The sequence below is a fragment of the Labrus mixtus genome, chromosome 13 (genome assembly GCF_963584025.1).
Source record: "Labrus mixtus chromosome 13, fLabMix1.1, whole genome shotgun sequence".
Taxonomy (NCBI): Eukaryota; Metazoa; Chordata; class Actinopteri; order Labriformes; family Labridae; genus Labrus; species Labrus mixtus.
This window is the reverse complement of record NC_083624.1, coordinates 13,681,961-13,707,415: the sequence shown is the minus strand read 5'-3', so window position 1 is coordinate 13,707,415 and position 25,455 is coordinate 13,681,961. Positions and strand designations below refer to the sequence as shown.

The following is a 25,455-nucleotide window of genomic DNA, read 5'->3' as shown; positions in this document are numbered from 1 at the left end:
TGCTTAGCCATACAAGTGTTTAAAATGTGAAAAGTAGCCATTGTAATAAAATAAAATCTGTCAGCACCACAAAAAACGTTTTGAAAAAGTCAAAGAAAAATGATACCACAACACAAATCTGTGATTTGATATATATATCCAGGGTGGATAACTCTGGAAAATGAAACTAAGGTGGATAACATTATGATTGTTTTCTCCTAATATGGCAAGTGATGTGTGAGGATGTAGGTAAAACAGAGGACAGAAATGTCTAACTGAATGGTGATCACATCAATCAAGGAAGTCCACTTTTCTCTTCTTTGCATAGATTTTAGCATGAAAGGGGTAACAGGTTCTCAGAGCCTTCTGGGGCCCAGCTACATGGAGGGGCCCAGAGAGGTCAGAACATGGTACTTCATCCATTTAAACAATGATGACCAAATGTATTTTATACCTAAGTAATCACGCTGGAGACTAATGCTAATGCTACTGATCCAACGTGCAGGTGTTGATATTAAATCACACCAGGGGAGGGCCCATACTGGGTCTTTCAGGGGCCCAGATATTTCTTCTTTTTTAAAGAATTTAAAAAAATTAAACAATACCAGCAAAAAGAACAGGCACAATTTTGTCATAAGGGTTCTGCAAATGAATCACTTATCTTCAATCAAAGCTTTTTAGAACGCAAAGGGACTCAGGAGGAATCTCAAGATGAGCAAATTGTTTAAACTATAGTAACCTTATCAGTCACAGAGTATCTCTTCAACAAGTAGACAGTCATACCAAATGAAATAAAAACATTCAGTAAGGATAATTGTTACTGAATACTGAAAGCCCAAGAAGAATGTAAGAGGTGGCATGCAGAGTGAACTTGGCAGAGATGAAAAGGTCTTATCTGTGTCGAACAGAGTGTGGAGGGGATCAAGAAAAACACGACAGGCAGACCACAAGAGATTCTAGTTTGAAAATCTCTTTCTTATCTCAAACCAAAAGGTGTTTGAAGCAGAATGAAAAGGCATAGAAAAAGAGCAGGACAGAAAAAAATGAACCATCTCTTTGTAGAAAAGGGAATACAAGGATTCAGTGACATTTAAAAAAAAAAAAAGTCTAAATGCAGCAAAGTGATTACAGATGTAAAATCAAGCTTGGTTGAAGAACAAGCACAAAAAGGAGGACAAGTTAAAGACTGCTTTGTTGTTAGGATGAAGAAGTTTTTTAAAGATTTTTTTGGGCTCTTCGTGCTTTTATTGTAGAGACAGGAGAGATAGAGGCTGAAAATGATGAGAGAAAGAGAGAGAGAGTGGGGAATGACATGTGAGAAAGTAGCCACAGGTTGCACTCTTCGAGGACTACAGCCTCCGTACATGGGGCTTGCAAACTAAGCTTTGGGCCACTGGCACGCCGAGATTAAGAAATATTAACACTTATTCTCAAAATGATTGAAATGCTTTCATGCACACATTTTCCACATAATTAAAAAAATAATAATAATAATTGCAGCCGACCAAACTGAAACTGTGGAAACATTTTTTCGACATACATTTAACACACTTATGTCTACAGAGGTCAGTGCAGCTTGTTTCTAGTTTCCATATATTAATTTCATTATATTTCATAGGGGCGCAATAGCTCAGTCTGCAATGACTTGGGTTGAGAAACAGAGGCTCACCAGTTCAAGTACCGGTACGGACCGATTGCTGGGGAGGGGCCAGTTCACTTCCTGAGTGTTGCCAGGGTTATGAAAGGTACTGAGCCCCCAACAACTTGGGGTGCCAGTACCCGCGTAGCCCCCTCACTCTGACACCTCACCATTAGTGCATGTCTAAAGGCCATGCTGTAGCACGTCTCAGGATTAATAAAGTTAATATCCCATTTAGAGTTGAATAAATTATAATGTCCCTATTCATCATTGTGACTTAAATGATGTTTCATAGATTATATAATTCATGTGGTTCTAATAAAGCAGTAGCTGTAATTTGTTCAGAAACGAGTACCTTCCTATGTACTTGGAAGAGGAAGTATCAGTAAATCAGCATGGAGTTTGTTAAATATTAAAATATATATATATAAAATATTAAGTGCTTAGTATCACTAAAGAGGGTCTGTAAGATTAGTTTTATCACCTTCACTTAATATGACAATAAGTAGATACAAAACTTTTAACTCTGCCCTAACGTGTCAGGCAACAAACAGCCTGCTGGCATTTAAACCCCATAGCTACCCTGCCTGCCTGTCTGACCGTCTCCAAGGCAACCAAGTGTAAACCAACAGCAGGAGGCGTGCAGGGAGAAAAAGAAGAAAAGGAGAGTGAAACACTAGAGAGGAGAGTGTGTTAGGAAGGATCAAAGACATGACTGTCAAATGTCCACAAAACAAATGAAAAGACCTACAGCCGGACAAATGCATCCAGGAATGTGAAGAGCAGGAGCGACGTGATAACATGACACCACTAAAGTGAGTACAGAATCGTTTTGAATTCAACTTTTCAGTGCAAGTTGTGGTTGTTAGTTTGTCTTCAGATCTGCTCATTGATGTAGAATAAGTGTTTTTACATTCTATTTTAAGGTAGTTCATGTATTTATCGATATATTGCTTTAAAATAGAAATCAGCAGCAAATGAGCTGTCTTAACTGTTTGTTAAACATTAACCCCTTAGAGAGTTTACAGAGATACGCGCACACACACTCACACACACTCACACACACACACACACATAATGACAATCTCATTGAAGTAACTCATGGCGATTCATCAGCAGTGATATTGTGAGAATATAACTCCTCCTTGCCCTCTCTTTGGGGACCAATAGATCATTAGAGACCTACATCACAAGGCTGACATCAGAGTAATGATTACACAAAGATACAAACACTGAGCTGAAACGTCCTCATTGGATATCTGTGCAGTGTGTCCGTTCCTTTTTTAAATTTGCATTCGTTTTTCTCATCTAATCTACTCAAAAACTAAATTTCCACCTGACTGAACCTCAAACAGATCTGACTGGGAAATTGGCAACTATGGAGATAATTGAAAGGAGAGAGAAAGGGACGTTGGATGGGACGCTGGATAGAGAGCAGGGGGATGAAAATGAGATGAGACTTGGTCATAAGGTGGAAGGTTTTGACTCTGAAGATGAAGAAGAGGAAGGATCCATTTCACTTATTGATGCCTGCCGTAAAGGAATGGTTCAGGTACGATATATATATATATATATATATATATAGATATATGTGTGTTTGTGACCAAGACTTTGGCATGGGGATGGTGATTGTTGTGTATCATAACTCTGTTCAACCATCAGCCGTTAAGAGTCCTTAGCAGATCTGATGTCAGTCCATTGTTTACTGGAAAATTCCTGCATGTTTGTCAGAGATTTGGGGGTGAGAGGGGGGGGGGACATATTCTCCTGTGTGACAGGTTGTATTTTTCCTTACAATAACATGTGGTTTTCTGCATGTGGGATTTACATGACCTAAATCTCCCTCTCTGCGTAGCTCTTCCTCTGGGAGCTGTGTTCAAAACAAACACATGACTTACCGCTGACACAGGCGAGACACTCCCCCCCCCCCCCCCCCCCCCCCCCGTGATCCCCTGTGAATTCTCCAAAACGCTGAAATAGAAAAAAAGGAAATTTTATTCATGAAGAGATTTTACACATAATGCACACATTAAAACCATGTCTACATGTTAAAGAAGACTACTAACTGTTTCACTTTATTTTTGTACCTGATGATGTATTTACAGGTTGTAGAGCAGCTGCTGAAAGCAGGGGCTGATATGACCCTGTGTGACTCCACACAGCAGACGGCGCTGCACGTTAGCCCTCCTGAGCTCCAGGGGAAAGTTTGGGGCTGGATGTCAAGGCCTCATCTGCCTCCCCAGGCACAGCTGCTGCAGGCTGCCTGGCAGGGAGACCTCCACTCCCTACAGTACCTGCTGGTGAGACTCTTACCCTAACCCACACAAATACAAATTTAGCAGCACATTAATTTAAACCCTAGATTACTGTTTTTGTGTACAAAATTGTCATAAACAAGTTCAACTTTGAAACACCTTCATTTCAATAGACCACAAAGAGCTATAGAAGTGTTATAGAAGTGTTTTGTGTGTGCATGTCTCACTTTCAGAAGGACAGGTTGGACGTGAATGCTCCTAACGGCGACGGTGTGACCCCCGTGATGCTCGCTGTTCGGGACATTGACCTCTTCGAGGGCATAGCGATGATGTTGCCATGGGAACACAGACCTGTTGAAGTGGTCAAAGAACTGCTGGGACACTCTGTGTAAGAAAAGCACACATTCATGCATGCTGATATACAGAATATTTGACAAAATATTCAACTCAACACAAACTTTTTGTCACGGTTTAACCTCCTGCAGCTGTTACTGTCCTTTCATTCTGTTTCTGCAAGAGAAGTTGAACCCCACGATGCTTCATAAAGACTTAAAGCTGCTTTAGCATTATTTCACTTCTAACTAACGTGTACATGCATTTTTAAACATCTGATTTCCTGGAGGTGGAGGCCTTTTTTTTTTTTTTTTTTTACATGATCCCTTTGTATCTTATCTTTGCATTCAGAGATCTGCGGGTACGAGACCAAAGCGGTCGTTGTGCTCTGGACTATGCTGCTGAGATCCACAGCCCTCTGAAGGATGAGATCATTCATGTGATGGTTGAGGCCTTAAGACACACAGGTACACATTTACACTCGACAATCAAAAACTTCTTTAGTCATTTTTCCAGAGTACACTGGATCAAATCACTCTATCTAATGTAAATGGGATCACTTGAAATGAACTGGAAAAAAGACCAGTTTTCTCTTCTGTCAATACTGACTGCAGTGGACAGTGTTTCAGTGAGAGGGCTTCAGTTGAACTGACTGTGTCGTATCTGCTATAGGACAAAGTTGGCAATTTGCTAGTGGGTATACAGCAGTACTTTTAGCAGCTACTGAGGCAAATACTTCCATAAGGAGTTGGTTGAGACCAAAACAGGGCTTATAGAATCAGAATCAGAATCTGGTTTTATTGCCAAGTAGTTACACATACAAGGAATTTGGCTTGGTGTATTGGTGCTAAAAAATTACACTAGCAAACAGAACAGATTAAACAGAACTAGCAACAACTTAAATAATAAAGTATAAGAAGCTATTACAATATATAAAATAGAATTCAAACATTTTAAATATAAAAAATACAAAATAAAAGACCCAAAATGTACAAAAGGTGCTATGTAGGAGCTGTGTAGTGGACTATGAGAATCTTACAGTGTATGTAACCTACTCACAGAGTGCATGTAAGAAAAAACATTTAAAGTCCAGTGGGCGTTAATGTAACGCATAGAGGTAATACATCTATCAGGAAGTTAATTAAATGAATATGAATGTTTCTCTGTGTCTGATAGATTTGGAAGTAGATGTCTATTGTTTGCTAGCAAGTTTCCCCATTTATACTCAGCAAGGTCTGATGACAACCTGTTGACACTGAAGCATACACTGCAAACAAATTCATTGATGCCACTTACTGTACATATAATATTTGATTCCAACATCGCAAGTTATCTGCTCTGGGGAGGTAAGGATTTTGAAGTAATAGGTACATGCTTTCAGAATTATTAGGATTATTAATAATTAAAGTATATGGTGTCCACTGTCCATATTGAAAGCTGAGATAAACTCTGAATTAGATCCCTTCCACTTTGCCTACAGGCATGGCCGGGGTACAGATGAAGCAATAAATAGCATCCCCCCATCTGACTCTTAAGCACCTTATAGACCCAATGGCCCCTGTTTGTCATGCATTTGAAAACTGTTTTGGTATTACATAACAACTAATTATGTTGTCATTGGATACTGCAGGCAACACATAGGCTTGTTTTATATCTCTGTCTTCCTGTTACATGAAATTAACAACTATTGAAGCTAAGTGAGCCCTCATGCTAGATCACCTACTAATGTACACTTCACATGTAACACATCCTCCCTTTCATGGCCATGTGTGAGCACACTCCCTATTTCCCTATCTTTCACACACATGCATACACACGAGCAGCATACCAAGTTCATTCATAATCCTGTTTTTCAGAGTTAAACCTCTGCAGTGGCACTCAAAGCTGCACTTATGTGGGAGGTGATAAGAAAGGCTCATTTGTGTATTTGCAAAACACGCCGCCAAGAGCCTTCAAGAGACTGTGTGAGTCAGAGTTTGTATCAAGGTTGCCAATTTAGAAACAATGTCACACATGGATGGGGAAAAGATGAAAAACAAAAATTGGTAACCCATTGTGTGTTTTTTTTTTTTGTGGCCTGTTACAACACTTCTTTTTCCTCACCTTGTGTAAACACAGGGGGTATGCACATGGTCCCCACCCATTGGCCCTGTGTGGTTGCAACAGGGAGGAAAAAAAGGTGCAGTGTTCCTTATTTATTCTGCGGTATAGATCTTAGGGTTAGAACTGTTTGATGATTTTCCACAGATGGTTCCCCAATGTCATCCCTAGCCATCGACACATACCCCTGCCAGGATTTGGAATCAGAGTTTGGAGACTTGGACATAGAGTTGGACCTTGAGAGCCTTCATCCTGATCAGTCGACAGCTGTCTCCACCATACAGTCACCAAGCCTTCAGACCAGCCTTCTACTTTACAATCAAACAGGGGTAAGTGATCAAAAGCAACACACTGAAGAAGAAAAGGCTTTTAAAATGTCACTTCTATATCAAGATGTCAAAGCTGTTGGAGAGAGGTGTCCTGTATTTGGTAATCGATTGAACGGTATGAACAACATTTATGTGAAGAAAAAATCAACAAGACAGCGAGAATACACTTGTGAATTAGCTTAATAATGTTTTTAAACATGCATATGCAAGGGCGGATAGAGTGATAGGCACAAAAACAGGAGCCTCGATTAACAGACATACAGGCAGACTGGCAGTGAGTAGTCAACCACTAGACAAATATGTGATGTGTGTGTGTGTGTGTGTGTGTGTGTGTGTGCGTGTGTGTGTGTGTGTGTGTGTCGTGTGGAGGAGGGGTGCTCTGGGTAGGTGACACTTAGCTGCCAAACTGCTGTATTTGGTGTCATCATAGATGGAGGAGACAAGCAGGCAGCTGGTTAGCCTGCAGACAGGAGCAGGTGGTTTATGTGGAAAAGCTAACGTGTTCCTATCTAAGAGGCACAATGACACGGTCTTCTACATAAAGAAATAGATGGTGTTTATGTAGAGTAGATAAATAGATAAGATTATGATCACTGAAATTATAAGGTAGACAAGAAACCACAGAGATATGTACATTATATATCTTAATCTGAGGCTTGTTTTTTTGTTTTTTTAATTGGTGCCTTTACCATGATCAAAAAATGTCCTCTTTGGTGGTTGAGAGGCAGTGCTGTTTTTAGTTTTTTTTATCCATTCTCTGAAGTCCATACAAGCTTTTATCAAGTATTTACCAATACAATGAGGACACAGGAAAGTGACATTTTCAATACTCTCATAAATAAGGGCATGGTGTACTCCTTCTGGACGATAGTTTTGTCAATTCAAGTTTCTTAATTCTAAGGTTTCTTGTTGGTTCTGAGGTTTGCTAACAGACGGGGAAAGAACATAAATGAAATGTGGACTTTTGTGTCTTTCAGGAAGTGCTGGACTCCCCAGTGCATCCGCCTCTATCTGACCATCATAAAAGCCTCAGTCAAGGTAAGGACTATAAAGAAGACTCCTGGAGTTTTAGTGGTTTGACTGGGTAAAGATGTGAATGGTTGATGAATAACAAAGCTAAACTTTTGTCCTCTATATGTTTGTTGGAGATGGACAAAATTGTATCTTTAATCAATGTGGACATTGGCAACATGGCAGAAAAAACACATCCAGCTGGAAAGGTTCCTTAAATGTCAACTAAGAGCTCCAAACAAATCACTATTTCTTCTTTTTGACCTTTTTGGCAGAAAATGAAATATACTTGTGAACTCCCAGTTAGGCCATCACATAGGCCAAACCACCTCCTGAAGGGAGGGGAGTGAGGGAGGTGTGTTTGGGTGGGAGGGGTCTCAAACACACACAATACCACCTCTCAGCTGCGAAACCTGCCCTGCCTGGGTCGGACCTCAGTTCAAAACAGCATAGTTGAGACGCAGAGTTAGAAGAGGTCACTAAGAGTGTTAGAGGGAGGAATGGAGATGTGTAAAATATAGAAAGCAGAAAGAGAGCAGAGAGAAAGAGGAATAACACAAGGTCTGAATATGGGAGTGGATTAACAGGCCCAGCAGCAGGTAATGCATGCTGGTTTTTTATATTTCTTTAATAAGGAATACTAATATGAATATCATTGTATTGTATATGTTGTGTATTATCATATTCTAATTGATAAAAGTTTAACCTAAACTTACTTATGTCATGGCTACTTAGTGAGATGATGTGGCTTTGAAATCTACACCCAAATGTATAGGCTGAATGAATCAGCAGTTACATTAACTTCAATATCCCCAGAATAATATTTTACTTTGTAATGTCTGACCTAAAAACTGCGTCAAAAAGACTTACCAGTTAAGAAAATAAAATGTGAAATTAAATTACAAATTGATTTTCCAAAACACATTTGTTAAATCTTTGTAGGACAAGAAATAATGTACATGTTGTTCGTAATTCGTAAAAGTGTGACCCGATAGATGGTTTTAGGATTGGTAACTGTGTGTGTGTGTGTGTGTGTGTGTGTGTGTGTGTGTGTGTGTGTGTGTGTGTGTGTGTGTGTGTGTGTGTGTGTGTCTTGAGCAGATAAGGGAATCCCCCTCTGTTTCGAAAACACCATGGAAACGCTGAGTGACATCAGGCAAGTCTACCAGGACACAGGGAGGGGCAGCAGGTGGGCACACACACACACACACACACACACACACACACACACACACACACACACACACACACACACACACACACACACACACACACACACACACACACACACACCCACACACACACACACACATACACACAAGTCCACTGGTATTCATTATAAAGAAGCAATAAATGACAAGCTCATGACACTAAGCTGTTGATATTGACAGTGCAGACATGCGGACACATCAACATCTGTTCATACGTAACCCCCAAACAGTTGTGTACACACAAACATTTAGTATGCGTACAGTACACACTGCATCCCCCCCACACACTTACAGCCTCTAGTATTAACAGCATACCCTACCCTCGCTGGTCAACAGCAGCCCTTTACTTTTACATCAACAGTACATCAGTGTCGTATCTGGTTTCACTCCTGTCCTGTATGCAAGCACCTGTCACTGTGTCCAGAGGACAACCTGTTCTGCCCAAACAGGTTAGAAACATAGAGACAGGGGGAGAGAGGGTTTTGGTGAATCAGCTCATTGTCTGTTACGTGGGGCTCTCACCACTGAATCGAGTCCAAGCTCTCCAAGGAGAATAAAGGTCTTTGAGCAGGTCTCTTATTACATTGCATCAGCTCCCAGAAAACAGAAATGGGATGATAATAAGGACTTTGGCATTATCCCTATTTCAGCACAGGATAACAAAATCCCATCAACATTTGAAACTCTATTCTGATTTTGTAGATGTCAACTGTGTGAGGCAAAACTTATCATTCTGCGTTCTCCCCTTTGTGTTTGACAGAGGAGGTATGTCTTTGCCAAGCCTCAGAGACAACAGGAGACGCTGCAGCCACCGAGATCCTGCTCCCTCATCTGGTTTACTGAGTACCAGGACTTCCTGCCTGCCTGTACCCCCTAGACACAAGTGAGTACTATTGCTAGTCTGAAATTCATCCTTTTAATATTTATTAAGAAGGGCTGAGCAATATCGAGAGTGCCAGTAATTAAGCCTGTTTGAAACTGTCAAACATGGAGAGTAAAGTTATAAAAAGAATTCCAGCCTTTGTCTGTCACTGTGATTTAAGCTGCACTTTGTGGACCTAAGTCAAGATTTAAGACTAAAAAATTCTGGGTTTGGTTACATATTAACTCCCCTTGCTCAACTTTTTCTTTGGCATGACTCCCAACCCCCACAGGACTCTCCTAGCAAGAGAAAAGTAATTATTAATCAAATACAATTACTGAACATTGGATATTTGAACAACAATGGTCGAACAGCTGTTTCATATACGTGTATTGGAGTACAAATGTATTCATTGGATGTTTTTTTTTTTCAATACATTAGATGGATTTAAATAAAATCCAGGCCTCTAATTATTATTTTGTTCCTCACAGGCAGAGAACAAGAAGTGTGATTCCTGCGTCACCATCCTCCCCTGTCCGGCTGTCCGTGCCTGAGCCCAGCCAGTTAAGCCAATCAGCCCCCAGCATCATGGAACCCCTTCTGTGTTCAAACACCATGATGCAAGCCAGAGCACACATCCAGACACGTAAATAACTGAATTCAAATCAATTAAAAATCAATATTCACTAACAACAACCATGTCAATAGAGGGATGAATTTATAGTTCAATAGCAATAAAGGGATGAAGAGGTGGGGGTAGGGGTCAAGGAATGTAGGATGAAGGGAGGGTTAGGGTCAATGTATGTGGGATAAGGGGGTAGCAGTAAGGGTTGAGGTATGTTGGATGGGGGGGGGGGGGTTAGGGTAAGGGTTAAGGTTAATGGGATTAAGTATGAGGGTAGGGGTTAAGGGATGTAGGATGAAGGGATTAGGCTAAGAGTCCAGGAATGAAGGGATGAGGTTAAATGGAGGGATATGCGATGCAGGGATGAAGATAGGAGTCAAGGAATGAAGGGTTGTGGGTAAGGGTTGAGGGATCTGCGATAATGGTAGGAGTTGATTGATATTACATAAAATAATTAAAGTAAGGATGTGGAATGAGGGGATGATGGTAGGGGTGGAGGGATTTGGGTAAGGGTGAGGGTGAAAGGAATCAGGGATGGATTTTGGGGAGAGATGGCAAACTTTTGTCAGTTGGTCAAGTGGGGAAGATGGAACTGACTGGGTTGAGACAGATTGGGTGAGCAGACATTTAGAGCTGTGACATACTGAGCCCATATTGATTCTAGTTTTAATCAATGGAGGAAATAGACAAAAGGAAGAAGGGGGATTTTCGGGGGGGTGGATGCGACAGCAGAAACAGAGGGAAACAAACTGATAGTGATTTGGTTATATGTATGGCAGAGAAATAGGATGTTTATGAGTCATGGTCTTTGTTCCATAACCTTGGATTACAAAATTTTTTTATTTTGAGAACAGAGAAGGAGTTTTACTTCCTTTTCATCATGATGTAAATATTTAAAACCAAAGTTGCTTGGTAAGTGTTTTAGTTGGAACATGTTTTCTGCCTGGATTTTGTTTTAAAATCTTTTGTTTCTCGTCTGCAGGACTTGGTTCTCAAAATACTTTACAAAAGGTAAATTTCAATCAAATATCAGCTATCAGCTTTACTTTTTCTTTTGGAGTTTGTCTCCTTCAGCAATCAAAAACACGTAATAACTGTATATATCTGTCTCTGCAGTTCTCACAAAGCATCTTGCCAACTCTGCATCCAAGAACACCCAAACTGTTGGCACCGCTAGGGAGCAGGTGCAGGGATGTTACGACTCTGTCAGGACTCAAGAGCCATGTTCCCCTGAAACCCATCAGCCAAAGTCCACTTTGCTCTAGGACCCATCTGAGGAGAGAGAGACTTGGATTTACCAAGGGTGGAAGCGAGGAGAGTGGTTCCAGTAGCAGTATTAGCAGCCAGAGCTCCATCGACCTGGAAGATGATGAGGTGGAAGACAAAAATGACTTGACTGAAAGAGCTTCAGTGGAGAGCCATCTTGAGTTTTTGGGAGGCAGATTGCCGCAGCATTCGAACAATGTGAGCTCCTGTGAAGCTGATTTGGTGGGGAAGACAAGGCAGCGTTTTAAAGTTCAGCAAAGATCAAGTGATATTCCACCAATCCACAAATTAGCACCTGACCTGGATGGAGAGGCTATCAATCAAACAAGATATCTCATTGGCGCCAGGAAAGATGTAAACTATTACTGTGGCGATGATACTAACCATGTGAATTGTACAACCGAGTCTATTGAAGGTCAGACCTTTAAAAAATGTAACTATGCACAACAAGGAGACATTATGAATGCTACTAAAGATTCTGTGATTATCCATGGGACAACATATAACAATGAGAGTATGATGGTTTCAGACTCACAAGTGAATAACAAAAATGATCTGCACATTAAACAGACAGAAAGAACATTGCAAGATTTGCACTACAAAGAAACATTGGTAGATAACCTGATACCTTGTAGGGAGGATGTAAAGTTGGACCTAAAGACGGCTGAAGATGAAACTCAGCATTGTAATCCAGCTGGAAACGTAGATGCCCAGAGAAAAGAGTGGATGTTTAAAGTCTTAAAACATGTCCAGAACAAAGAGAGAACAGTTGTGAACTGTGAAGTAGAGGTAAATGTTCAAATAAACCCCAAGTCCTTCAAAATGTTATTACAAGAAAACAGGATCAACCCCAATCAGATAAAGACCAAAGGGAAACTCAAGAATTCATCACTATCCACACATGCAATAGCTAAAACAGGACAAATCCATGAGCCGATAATCAGCAGGGAGAGAGATGCAAAAGTAAAATCCAAGCTTAAGTGCATGAAAGGCCCTTACTGTAAAACTGTCATACCACCACAACGAAACAAGGTTACTTATCATGCACACAGCAAAAGAGAAACTCTTGACAAGAATAACAACAACAGAGTTCAAAATCTACCAGAAAGGAACTCAAAGAGCGCCAGACAGCTGAAGAGACTCAGTCGAGAGGGATCATCAAGGTCTAAATCTGCTGTTGATTTCCTTACCTACAAAGACATGTTTCAGCAGATACAGAGTGGAGACAAAGGACCAGCCATTTATGAGATGTTTGCCGGTCCAGTCTATGAGAACCTTAGAGTTTCCAGTTCCTGTGAGAAAGTAAAGGACAGACCAGTGCAGTCTGCACCGACTCGAAAGAAGAATAAAGTCAAACAAAGACCTTTCAAACAAGCACAGACTAAGTCGAGAAGAAGTCCGGTAGAAAGTACCATGGTTTCAGCCAAAAGCAAAACCAAAGTCGCGACACCAAGGGTGAAACCTCATTCAACACCTGTATCAAGGAAGGGCGCAAACAAAATGGACGTATTGAATGGGTACTCAGAGGCTGGGCTACTTTCCCATAAGGAAGTTGACAGTTGTCATGATACTTCTCAAGAAAAGGTTAAGTTGTCTACCATAGAGGAGGATCTTTCACGATACGGGTCTGATACATTGAAATTCATTGAGAAGAAAACACCAGCATCTTCATCTCATGCTCGAGAACAAAGGTTTATGCAAGAGAAAAATGGGATATCTTCGAAAGGAAACTCAAACCAATCCGTCTCTGAGTCATCTCTCAGCCTCCAACAACCCAAGATCAACACTTGGACATCCTCAAGCAGCGATAGCAAAACCATCATGTCTCCAGTTTACCAGAAGTTTCTGGATGAGGTTGGGGATGGGCCACTTACAGATGACCTACTGCAATGTCTCGCAGAGGAGCTTATTTCATTGGATGAGAGGGATGTATCCATAGATTCATGTCCTGAAAGCTTGGAACCAAGGAAAGAGGAGTCCAACAAAGATGGGGATCCTGTATCGTGTACATTTTCTAAGGTAAAAGTGACATAAAATGTTCTCTTAATAAAACACTTTTATGATAATTGATGTGGTAGAAAAGATGGTATTTCAAGCCATGAATGAGGGTGTCAAGAAAGTACTTGTAACAAGGATCAGGGCCTTGAAACACAAGGTTCAATTCCCTTATTCACCATATATTACATTGAAATCAATACATAAATATGAATTCATGAAAAATTGAGTTGTTAAAAAAACTAATCTAACACCCTTAATCCTTCAAAACATATACCGGTTATACTTAGAAACTAATATAAAGGTCTTGCAAATAAAAGATTTTGTAGATTGTTGACTTTATACTTTTTATTTTATCAGTTTGATATGGTTCTGCCTGGCTCTGGGTTGGTTTTAGATGACACCATTACATGGACAAAGGGTGAAGTTCTTGGGAGAGGAGCCTATGGTACAGTAAGTATGCAAATTTAGAGTAACAAAGTTGAGCTACCTATGAAGGCATGACAACATAAAACAAACTACAGCAGACATTACTTTTCAACTTACCCTGACAGTCACTTTTGCTTTCTTACCAGGTGTACTGTGGTCTGACCAGCCAGGGCAGGCTGATCGCTGTGAAGCAGGTGAGCCTGGACGCCTCTGACCCTGATGCTGCAAAGAGAGAGTACAGTCGTCTTCAAGGGGAAGTGGATCTGCTTAAAACCCTTCAACACAGCAACATTGTGGGCTTCCTTGGGACCTCACTCTATCAGCATGTAGTTTCCATCTTCATGGAATACATCCCTGGGGGATCCATCGCTAGCATCCTTCACAGGTTAGGTGGATTTGAAAATAGCATGACATGTAGAACAGTCTTTTAATCCGTCTAGCTTTAGGAATACTTCCTTTATAACCAAAAAAAGCAAATGGCTTTACTGACCTTTAATACAAACTGTTTGAATGTCTTCAGGTTTGGTCCCCTGCCAGAGCGTGTCCTGGCTCTATACACCCATCAGATCTTGGAAGGTGTGACCTACCTCCATCTAAACAGGGTGATTCATCGTGACTTGAAGGGAAACAACGTAATGCTGATGCCAACTGGTGTCATCAAGCTCATAGACTTTGGCTGTGCACGTCGTCTCAGCTGTGTGAACCACACTGCCAGCAACAGTGGAGATCTGCTCAAGTCCGTCCACGGGACACCTTACTGGATGGCCCCAGAGGTCGGTAGAGTTCATTTGGGTGGTCTTAACAACTGTAATATGTACTTCATTTGCAGATAGACCTGGATTTTGCCGTTTTGAATATCGTTTGACTCAGCATGTTTTCTACTCCTTAGGTTATCAATGAGACAGGATATGGCAGGAAGTCGGATATATGGAGTGTCGGTTGTACTGTGTTCGAGATGGCCACAGGGAAACCACCACTTGCTCACATGGATAAAATGGCGGCCTTGTTCTACATAGGGGCTCGAAGAGGGTTGATGCCATCCTTACCAGATGGGTTTTCAGACAATGCAAAGGATTTTGTCAAAACCAGTTTGACAAGGTGAGACCTGTTGTCCTTTCTGGCCAGTGCCTGCTGTGAATCCCTGACCAATCTATCAGCTTTACCTATCAAATGCAACCATAGGATTAAATGACTAAAATGATTTGATGAAAATAATACTCTTCAGGAGAGTGAAATGTGTCGAATAAGATTCAATACACTGCATATTCTGAATCTACAGTCATGTTTGGTTAAACTTTTCCTTATTAACATTTGATTTCTCTCAATTCAAGTGACCCAAAACTACGGCCATCTGCAGAGCAGCTGCTTAAGCATCCGTTCATACCGCAAAATGGGACTGGAGTGAAATCTTGGCAAACACAGAAAAGGAACTGCTGTGGTCACCCAGAGGGACTCTGTGGAAAATAAGTTTAAGGGGATATTTTATGATTTCACTGAGATTGGGTTCTGAAAACATTACCTGTCCCTGGCACCAGCGCTGTGTACGGCAAAATCTGGTCTCAAGTTATCTAAAAAAATTGTCTGAAGAAACTGAGGGATTTTTTTTAAGATGAGGTTGAAAGGGAACTACATGAGAAGCACTTTTATATATTTGACTTATTACACTAATAGAACCTATAAGATGTGAAAAGATAACATGCCAGACTTTTACTGACTTCTTTTAGATCAGTGGTTCTCAACTGGTGGGTCGGGCCTCAAAAGTTGATCCCAGAGTCGATTTCAGTAGGTCACTAATGTGTGCCATGAACAAGTGTCGAAAAGCCTATGAATTGCTTTTTAATCATGTTTGTTCTGCCACGTTTTGTACCTTCCCAGATCCAAACTGCACAATTTTTCACTAATCTGACAAGTTGAAAATATAAGAAATTTGGGTCACCATTGTTTCATGAAGGAGTTGGTGGTGGGTCCTGAGGCTAGACCAGTTGAGAACCACTGTTTTTTTCAAGCTCTTGTACATGTGCCAATGTTATAGATACCTTAATTTAAAAACTGTGCATTGCAACTGAAGATCTCTTTGCTGTTTTATATTTAGGTTACATAACCTACTTTGTTAGTGCTAATGATGCTAAGTCCTAAGCTTTTGCTGATAAAATGTTACAGGGTCTGTATGTAAAAAATGTGCATGAGACATTCCATTTATGACATTTTCATTAGCTTCATCTAATGTAACAGCATGGCCCATTATGTGCACTAAAACACAAATCAGCAAGTATCTTTGCTCCTCTACTCTTCTAGTAAGACATGTTACTGAAATAATAAAGTGACAGAAACATACAGAATTTTTACTGTGACAGGGAGGAGGCAACTTCATAGTTTATTTATAATGTTGAACTGGAAAGATATTAAAAAAAAAAAAAAAGGGTTTTTCACATCTGCATGTGTTCTGATAATCTTTTGAGGAGGAAACAATCAATCCAGATCCAGGCTCAGCTTTCGTCACACTCTGAAATAAATAAGTTAATTTCAGGGGGGATATAGAGTTTAATGCAGGATATCGATGTAGAGACGTTTCTGGACAGTTCTGTAACAGTATATTTCTAAGTATAAATTATACCATTGGATCAGGACATCTGTAAGAAAACCTATTAGCAACACAAATTGCAGAGACTTGAGGTTTCCAAATAGCATCAGGTCATATTGCATACAACCAATAAGTCACTGCACAGTTCTTTTTTTCTGACATGTTTCCTGTAAATGGCTGATTTAATAAAACAAGTGTCCTCTTTATAGGCTGACATCTAAAGGCTACAGATTCATGTTATGAAATTAGGTCGGATGCACTTCAAAGTCAAAGGGGTTATGTAAACTTTAATAGCACACTACTAATATCTTTGATTTTTAAATTGAGGCACAACCTTTGGCATCCAGCTTAAGGTCTACTTAGAGGTCCAAAAAAATATTTTTTGGTACAAGCTGCATTGCTGTGATGTGGTAAAATTGGTGTTGGATGTGCCAGTGTTATTGAGGGCATCAACAGATCTTTCCTGTGGTGGAAAAGCACATTACAGCACCCTCTACAGGAAGGCTGCGAGAAGCACAATCACTGGAATGCTGCAATCATTCAACTGATGATGCCCAGTCCTTTGATCAACAAAATAAAGGTTTTTATAGGTATTATAGTTATCTTGTTATACTTACAAGCAGCTCAAAACCTGAGTAGTCATGGTATAGAATCTTTTTTTTTTTTTTTAAACATACAAAAACGTATGCACATTTATCTTAACTTTCTGTAAACAGCAAGTACGCAATCTCCTTTCAAATCCCTTTGATGATTGAAACATGCAAATCATACGCACATCACTTTAGTATAAAAAGAAATCAACACAAGAAAGTAATTGAGGAGATGAAACTTTACACCTAAAAAAAAATATGCATCCATCAACAGTACTAAATGGAATGCCAGCAAAAATAACTTGAACTCATCTCCATCTGGCCACCGGCATCCTCCATACAACCATAATAATGATTCAATTAAATTATTTGTTTAAAAAAAATAGAATGAAACAAGTGCATCTTTTATGCCTTTGTACTACATACTAATACTTTTTTTCCCATATGCAGATTTGAAATGTAGGTAGGGACTTGGGTTGAGCGTGAAAACGCTCAAGCCCATCCTTGCACATTCCTAGACTCACTTGAGGAGGAAGGAGAACCGAGCAGCAATTCAACACACTAAACAAAAAGACAGATTTGAGCATCACGACCCAGAGATCTGACAGTCAGGAAGCATAATCTTTCATCTTTCTTGTCTCTCAAAAATTGAGAAGTCCAACAACACTTTTTTTTGCAGATACATTTTTCTGCCTTTCAGTAAAGGGTTTATAATCACATTGAGTTTTTTAGGGCACTTAACAGGGAGGTGAGCATAGTCTTCAGAGAGAACTCTGGGTAGTTTGTTGCCATTTCCATGAGCTGGCCATGGCTGAAGAGTGGTGGAATCAGTGTCTCTGCTCTCCCACTTCATGTGGCGATTCACTAGGAGGCGGGTACTGCTGAGAGGTCCGCAGCCCACCTGGGTGTGACAGGAGGGGGGAGGAGGAGGAGAAACAAGAATAAGGAGGAGGAAGAGGGAGAAGGGGGAGGGAGGTTAGCCATAGAGCTGCAAGCCAGACGAGACACACTGCAGTACAGGAGAGGAGCAAGGAGGAGGAAAGGGGAGAGAAAAAGTTGTAGTACCTGCAGCACCAGTGCCACCCTTGGAGATTTTGCTCACTTTGGAGCAGGAAGTGACGAATGAGGAGGAAGGGTGATGGTTGTGGCTGGCATCTGGGTGTGCCCTCCTTCGTGATGAGGATGAAGGTAAAGAGGTGGATCCAGGAGCAAGCGCCGTCCCTTCCATGCCCATCAACCCTGGAGGACCACGAAGCAGGCTTCCCCCGCCACCTGGACCCTCTGGGCCTCCCCGTCCATTTCCGCTGTGTGTGTGTGGATGACTGTGCTTATGGTGGCGATGGAGGTTGTAATCAGCTCCTTTATGTTGTTTCTCCTTGCTCACCAGAGGGCTGGAATGTTTACTCTTGTTGTTTGCCCCCATTCCTTCATCTGAAGAGCTGTGCCGCTCCGATGACGAAACTTTTATCTTCATCTTAAGCTCATCTTTGCTCGCTTGTCCGCTTTTATCCAGCTGGGAGCTACCGCCAGGAACAGCCAGACGGAGTTTTAGTGAGCCCTTGTCCCGTTTTTCACTGTGATGACGTCTGTCTTGCCCTGATGTGGAGGAAGAAGGGACTTTCATTTTGACTGGGGAGGCAGTGGAAAGACCACCACCGCCAAGGGAGGTTTGGTGGGGCTGTGAGTGTTTTCTATGGTCTACTTGGCTTGTAGTAGATGGTGCATAGTTAGAAGAGGAGGAAGACAAAATATCCCCCCTCACATCACAGTCCATAGCTCCCCCATGCTGTTCCTGACTGCGCTTCTGCCCAGAAACAACCAGCTCTGCGGCATGTTTCTCTCTATATTTGTCTAGCGATAGCTTCTGAGCTGGTGAACGTTGGGGTGGAGGAGCTAGTGGAGGGTATGCAGGCTGAGGTGGTGGCTGTAGCTTGCCCACACTGCTCCCACCAACACCTTTTTGTTCCTGTTTGACAGGGTTGAAGTCTGTTTTCTCAGTCCTGTATAGTGGCGGATGCTGAAGCAAAGAAGAGGTGGACTCTTGGATAGAGATACTGAGGGGTTCTTGTTTTATACAGGTGGAGGGGTACCCTGCCTGGGTCTGGTTGCTCTGGGGCCAATCACTGTGGCTAGCTGGATTGTATGTACCAGCCATAGTGTCCAAAGACAAAGGTCCATCTCCGGATTGGCCAGGCATGGACACTGTGAAGATGGAGCCAGCTTTAGAAAAACTTGGGTTGGTGGTGGAGCAGGCATCACCTTGATCATGGAGCATGGAAGGCCCAGCAAAGGAGTTGTCCGACAACTGGGAGCTTTCAGTCTTGGGCTTCTTGGCAGCTTGTGTTGCCTGTAAGGTAGAATGAGATTTGTTATGTCCCCTTAAACTAAGGATGTTTCTATTTAGTTTCTATACTAAAATCATTAAAAATTCATTTTGGCACTTGAGCTTTCTACTGCTTTAAAGGTTTCAGATAGTTTTACACATATCTGTTACGGGTAGAGAATCTCTTTTACCTACACGCCAAACATATCTTTTTAAATGATGGCACAATGTAGCAACATTTCCTACCCTCCAGTTGCGTATCCTTTTTAACCGGCTTGGCGTCTTCTCCAGAATCTGCAGAAATTCATGGGTCAAATCTGCAAGCAAAAGGCACAGATGATGTCATCTAACTCAAATTTTGCAGCAAAATTCACCTGATGCAACTACACGTCCTCCTAATAACACTTTTAAACTACTGTGGACTAAGCAAAAAAAAATGTAGAAGACTTGAAGAAATACAATTAATATAAAGTCAAAACTCACCATCCAGCAGCTCGAGTGTGACAGATTTGTCCACGTACTGCCACCAGTGTTTTCCATCAGTGGAAACTGGGATCTCCCAGTTGGACCACTTGCAGGCCAAGTGAATGCAAACGCAGGCAATCACAGTGGGCTTGTACTGGAGGCAGAAGGTAGTGAGGTGTAGACTGCGTAGTGTGCAAGAGTATTAGGAAGTGGTTTGTGTGTAATGTGTGCAAGAAAGAGTGAAATGGATTTTTGTGAGGGGAGACAGTAGGTATGTGAGTGAGTTGATTCCGGGAAGGTGGAGTCACCATTGGTCCAACATTTGGAGAGAGAGAGAGAAAAACAAAAAAAACACAAGGAACAGACAGCTTTAGTTTACTGCACACACTGGATGCAAATGACTAGCTATTAGGGTTCTCTTGATGCATTTAAGTAACACACAACTTCACAATACAGGTGACAACGTTCATAACTTTGAATCAAAATGTAAGGACACAATTGCAAACTTGCTTTGAGTGCATATCAAATGGCATTATGTGACAACGATTTATGTTTCAAAGCCCTTGGGTGTTTTATAAAAGAGCGGGCCACAGGTAATAGTCAAGTGCAGTCTGTCCATTGTGAATGACTGAGGCCTGATTTGGGGCTAAAACACACATCACAATTAAAAAGGAATTAATGTGGCCATCTAAGTACATAAAGCTTTGATAGACACAAAAAGCTAAAAGATTTAGTAAATCACCCCTCAGAGCTTTGGTTCTTTTTCTAAAGGAAAAAAGTTAATCAATGGCTAAATTCACTTACATGAGTAAATTTGTTTTTTAGGACGAATCATGGCTGCCCACAACTATTCAGACAATTAACCCATAATTAGATTTTGTTTTTGAAAAGCATAGTTTCAATTTCACTTTGGAACAAAGCCCTGCCTCAGCATGAAGCTGAATATATAAAAGCTATTACATTGCATCACTGCATTTAAAAACATATTCAGTATGAGCTGGACGATAGGCTTTTTACCGTAAGCAAGTACAATGTCTGGAGTCTGACGGGTCAGATTACAGAAGCCTGATGTAAAACAAATCCCTTGGATGACAACATAAATCTAAAAAATGTATTTGAATTATTTCTAATGACTGTTCCTGACTTTTTTTTGGAATAAAGGCGTAATCAGGTGAAAGAGCTATTTTTGTGAACTGTCACTGGCCATTGCTCTCCATCTAAACAAGTGTCAGCCCACAGAAACATTTCGCTGTTCACAGCCATCACCCAGACATTGTCAACCGATTTCAAGAAGTGGAAAAAATTGAATCACAAAACATCAATTCCTTTCCAACATTTTGTTCCATAGACAAACCCTTTAAGGACCCAGTTGTTTATACTGAAAGACATGTCAGGAAGATAATTTTGACCTTTGAATAAATTTCTCTCCAAATGTATTTTTGATCACTGTGAGAGGCATCCAAATAGTATGTATTACACATTCTGCAAATCCTTAACGGGTCAGGAAAAAGTTTTTCTGGTCACATCTTTGGAAAGAGCTTAATATATGAAAGAAGAGCTAGAAAAACGTTTGCATTTTTAAAAAGGCAGGTAAGTTTTACAAAAGGTGGAAAAATATTTGAACAAATGGATATGAAAAAGAAATTTAAAAGTGAATTTGCGGTACTTACCGGAAAGACCTCTACGAGAAATGTTTACATCTGTGAAATCTTTAGCTGCTATTCAGGCTACCAAAGTGTCTTTCTTTTAGAATTATGCACTTTTTCGCAACCGAACAAACATGTGGGTTTCAAGCGCACCACTACACTTCACATCTTGCATTCAACCCATCGGTGCCAACACGTGGACCCTTGTACAATACACCGCACCGCGACTGGGGCCGGTAATGCTACGAGCCACCCTGTCCCGCTCCCTGTGAACAAGGGAGGGTTGCTGAGGGGAGAAGGCAAGCATCCCAACAACCACCAGCGCAAGTAGGGCCCGTTGGACACTGAAAGGGCACCCTGCATTACAGGAAGCTATGGTGTGCAGTCAAAGTGCAACAAAGGAGGGGCAGGATAACAACCTGTTGGTAGCCATGAAATAGGAAGTCTGTGCCAGATCCTTGCTTGCTGTGGGAGACAAAAAAAAAACAAAAACATAAAAAGGAGGATTACTTTTTTTCTGAAAGGCCAATGCTTCTTTAATCAGAAGTCAGGAACTACACCTTTATCCTTCATTCTATTTGTCGATTTTCAATGCACTGTTTAAGACAAGGTCAAGACTGAAAGCAACCGCCAGCACAAAATGTTGCTTCATTTTGAAACTTTTAGCAAGAATGTCTTATCCAACAATCGCGCTGTAATTGTACGTGTGATTTTCTAACCACGTTTTGCAATTTCATATATCTGTTATAGCAATTTAAAATAGCTAATTACAGGGAGAGCATTAGTGTTTTATTACAGCTTATGCAATTAACATCACAATTACAATATCCATCACTATTTATTTCATTAAAGTGGCTAAGTAGTTTACAATAACCATAATTCACCACATTTGATAAGTTGCATATTTTACAAACTTCCATTTTAACAAATTACAATTCAGAGTCGGTGAATGCAGTTTATGTGCTACGTCGTCAAAAGAGCAAGGTGTGTTGTGGTCAGTACACCAAGAAATGAGCAAGGTTTTCACCCCCCTCCCCACCCATATCTGTGGTGGGACAAACATGAGCAGAGGGCACAAAGAGCAAAGAAGGAAGCCTCTACCTCGCACTAGCTGGGAACATTTCACCACATCAGTGTGTGGGTGATCAATAGTAATTTCAAAGCCTGGAACAAAATACACGACAGGTGAGTTCAACACAGACACAGTTGGTAGGTGACATGTCATTTTAAGATTAAGCAAACAAATGTAGTGCTACATTTTGGGCTATGATTTAGGAACTGAGAAGAGGTGTTGTGTATATTTAATGCACAAATTGAAGGTTAAATCATCTATAGTCATCAAATCAGCCCTGAGCATCTTCACTTTGATATTCTTTGGACTTGAATGTAATGAATATGAGCGAGCACAAATTGTTGAAGCCATAAAACTCAAATTTAAAACTAAAATGGGGATTCAATTATCATAAAAAAAAGCCATTGTTTCCATGCTTTATGACTAATGGGTGAGAATGACATGTCACCTTTACACGATGTATTGAAAGAAATTACATGACAAGATACCCATACAGCAGCTGATAAAATCATTTCAATCAACAAGCTGTGATGAGTATATTTAACAGACAATAGTTCTATTATCGTACTGAGAATTACAAGTACAAGAAGTACAAGATAATGATTATAAGCAAAAGGCTATTTCTCTCTCTCTAAAGTCATCCACTCCAGTCAACACTACTTACCCAGGGTCTGCAGCACTATGGATTCAAGTATCACCAGCTCTTGAGCTTGCTGGAGGTATGCCTAAAGTTTGATAGACAGTCATTACAACACAATTGTAATGAGTCTATGACTCTATACCCCTACCAACTGATATTTAATGGCCAAAAACGCCAATCAAAGAAGATAATTTTTTACCAATAATGATGGCTTTGTTTGGTGTGGTGTTTGACACAACAACGGCAGGCCAGGTCAGATAAATTAAGGCCCTTTGATGTGTACTAGGGAGTTTGGCCCCCAACCACTTAAACATAGGGAACTGTGACCATTGAGAGAACTGGAAAGTCAGGTATAAAACATGTTCGACCATACAGCACGAGGAGCCTCGTGAACTTACATTGCTTTTTGTGTCTAGTGGCGGCTCTTGAGGATTCAGGCAAGCATGTGCTACTTTGATCACATGTTCCAGTTTCCGAGGTTGCTCCTCCACTTTCGCAGCCAAGAACAGCGTTGTTGGAGATATTATCTGTTAAAAAGCACAAAGACAAAGACATGCATACTCATACTAACTTACTCAGTGTGATTTATGGAGCAGGCAACCCCGCATGCTGCAAGCACGTTTCAGGGCAATAGCAGTGCTGCGTTTCTGAATACTTACATTCCTGTGGAATTTGGTGAAAGAATGTTGCATATAAAATCTATGCATGTAAACAATGGCGGTGTTTATTGTTAATTGCGAGCTGGATGGGAGGTCAAGGAAAACATCACATTTGACTTAGTATATATATGAAGAGTGGCAATGACATACAAGCAACACACAGTGCACTGAGCCAGAGATGCACACTGGGCAATATGGTAATATAGACAAAGGTTTAAAGTTATTTTCGATAAAGGAAACCAGAAGAAATAAATTGCCAATAGTTCAGCCAATGACACTGAATGGTAAGCTAAGTGATCTGAAGAGAAAGGATAACATGCTTATTAATAACTTAGAGTAAAACCATTAGGAATACTTTAATTTGATGAACTATTCTCTCTGTAAGGCTTTGGGTAAACATAAATTGCACATTAATAGACAAGTGGCTGCAAACGCAACTCGCGGCCCTTCAGGCGTGCAGCCTCCGCTCACCACTAGCATGCTTCATTAGCGTACAGCGAAACACAGATCTATGACACTTAGCTTTTCAGATTAATATGCTATTTGTGTAACAGCATTCAAGCATAAAATGTAACAAACACGTACAACGAAAAGTCCGGATTTGTGCTTATCTAACCTCGCTAAGTGTGAAAAGCAGCAGGCGCAAAAGGGCCCAAAGCGCCATGTCGACTTCAGGGATAAGTTTGTTTACAAAGGATACACGTTGAGTCGTTGACCCATATCTTGCACCAGATTCGCAGCTTGTTGTCGATAGGAAAGTTCCCGGTCTGGTTCTACTCCGCATCGGCGAGACGGCGTGCTTTCGAGCTGCTCCCGGGTGAAAAACCATTTCGACGAAGATCCCCGGCACGCCGCCATTGCTCTCCGACGTTCACTTGGGGCATCGAGAAAGCGGACGTGACGTCGTGTCGCACAGGAAAACACGACTTCTCCGCTGTTGTGTATAAATCACATTTTGTAAAATAATCATTTTTTAATAATTTATACAGTATTCAATCAGGATCATCTCACAGTCGTCAAGATTTATTATATGAAATCATATGTATTATTTATGCCCAGGTGGTTAAACAGGGGACAGATGTGATGTTCATGTGGGGTTCCAGCACATTCAGGCATAGCAGGAAATGAAAAGGTGGACAGGTTGGCAAAGGAAGCTGTAAAGAAAGAGAGGATTGATATTAACATCAGATTATCTAAATCAGAGGGGAAACGAGTCACATGGAGTAAAATTAAACAGGAATGGCAACAATATTGGAACAATCAGACAAAGGGAAGACATTTATATTCCATTCAGAGGGAAATAGATAAAGTAGCTCAGTCTGTAGGGACTTGGGTAGGGAACCAGAGGGTCGCCGGTTCAAGTCCCAGTGCGGACCAAGTATGGAAGTTGGTCTGGTAGCTGGAGAGGTGCCAGATCACCTCCTGAGCACTGCTGAGGTGCCCTT

General features: G+C 41.0%; 3 protein-coding genes across 4 annotated transcripts; 2 read left to right on the top strand and 1 right to left on the bottom strand.

The window, feature by feature from the left end:
- Nucleotides 1-8,053: 8,053 nt before the first annotated feature.
- On the top strand, nt 8,054-12,779 carry LOC132987549 (uncharacterized). Its single transcript, XM_061054661.1, has 7 exons — nt 8,054-8,245; nt 8,748-8,835; nt 9,618-9,740; nt 10,211-10,365; nt 11,327-11,355; nt 11,461-12,699; nt 12,774-12,779. The coding sequence occupies exons 2-7, from the start codon at nt 8,780-8,782 to the stop codon at nt 12,777-12,779; spliced, it is 1,608 nt and encodes a 535-aa protein (XP_060910644.1). The 5' UTR covers nt 8,054-8,245; nt 8,748-8,779.
- On the top strand, nt 12,767-15,872 carry LOC132987027 (mitogen-activated protein kinase kinase kinase 19-like). Its single transcript, XM_061053795.1, has 6 exons — nt 12,767-13,629; nt 13,966-14,058; nt 14,181-14,419; nt 14,555-14,807; nt 14,924-15,132; nt 15,366-15,872. The coding sequence occupies exons 1-6, from the start codon at nt 12,811-12,813 to the stop codon at nt 15,499-15,501; spliced, it is 1,749 nt and encodes a 582-aa protein (XP_060909778.1). The 5' UTR covers nt 12,767-12,810; the 3' UTR covers nt 15,502-15,872.
- Nucleotides 15,873-16,385: 513 nt separating this feature from the next.
- ccnt2a (cyclin T2a) lies at nt 16,386-24,895 on the bottom strand. 2 transcript variants are annotated; one of them, XM_061053794.1, is made up of 10 exons: nt 24,711-24,895; nt 24,011-24,092; nt 23,750-23,878; nt 23,376-23,436; nt 22,741-22,803; nt 22,059-22,104; nt 20,012-20,175; nt 19,775-19,845; nt 18,271-19,552; nt 16,386-18,106 (listed from the first exon to the last, which is right to left on the bottom strand). In XM_061053794.1, exons 1-10 carry the CDS (start codon nt 24,866-24,868, stop codon nt 18,033-18,035), a joined length of 2,130 nt encoding a protein of 709 aa, XP_060909777.1. In that variant the 5' UTR covers nt 24,869-24,895; the 3' UTR covers nt 16,386-18,032. The 2 variants fall into 2 exon arrangements, with proteins under 2 accessions (XP_060909777.1, XP_060909776.1); XM_061053793.1 differs by lacking the exon at nt 16,386-18,106 and having other exon boundaries at nt 18,117-19,552.
- Nucleotides 24,896-25,455: the final 560 nt, after the last annotated feature.

Bases quoted from the DNA above. Each gene is read 5' to 3' on its own strand.
- LOC132987549 (XM_061054661.1), top strand. From the start codon at position 8,780: ATGGAAACGCTGAGTGACATCAGGCAAGTCTACCAGGACACAGGGAGG. The intron at 10,366-11,326 runs GTAAATAACTGA...TCTCGTCTGCAG, and splicing joins CAGAGCACACATCCAGACAC to GACTTGGTTCTCAAAATACT. The intron at 11,356-11,460 runs GTAAATTTCAAT...CTGTCTCTGCAG, and splicing joins CTCAAAATACTTTACAAAAG to TTCTCACAAAGCATCTTGCC.
- LOC132987027 (XM_061053795.1), top strand. From the start codon at position 12,811: ATGTTTCAGCAGATACAGAGTGGAGACAAAGGACCAGCCATTTATGAG. The intron at 14,808-14,923 runs GTCGGTAGAGTT...TCTACTCCTTAG, and splicing joins CTTACTGGATGGCCCCAGAG to GTTATCAATGAGACAGGATA. The intron at 15,133-15,365 runs GTGAGACCTGTT...TCTCAATTCAAG, and splicing joins GTCAAAACCAGTTTGACAAG to TGACCCAAAACTACGGCCAT.
- ccnt2a (XM_061053793.1), bottom strand. From the start codon at position 24,868: ATGGCGGCGTGCCGGGGATCTTCGTCGAAATGGTTTTTCACCCGGGAG. The intron at 22,804-23,375 runs GTAAGTAGTGTT...ATTTTGTTCCAG, and splicing joins CATAGTGCTGCAGACCCTGG to GCTTTGAAATTACTATTGAT. The intron at 22,105-22,740 runs GTAGAGGCTTCC...TGTCTCCCACAG, and splicing joins ATGTTCCCAGCTAGTGCGAG to CAAGCAAGGATCTGGCACAG.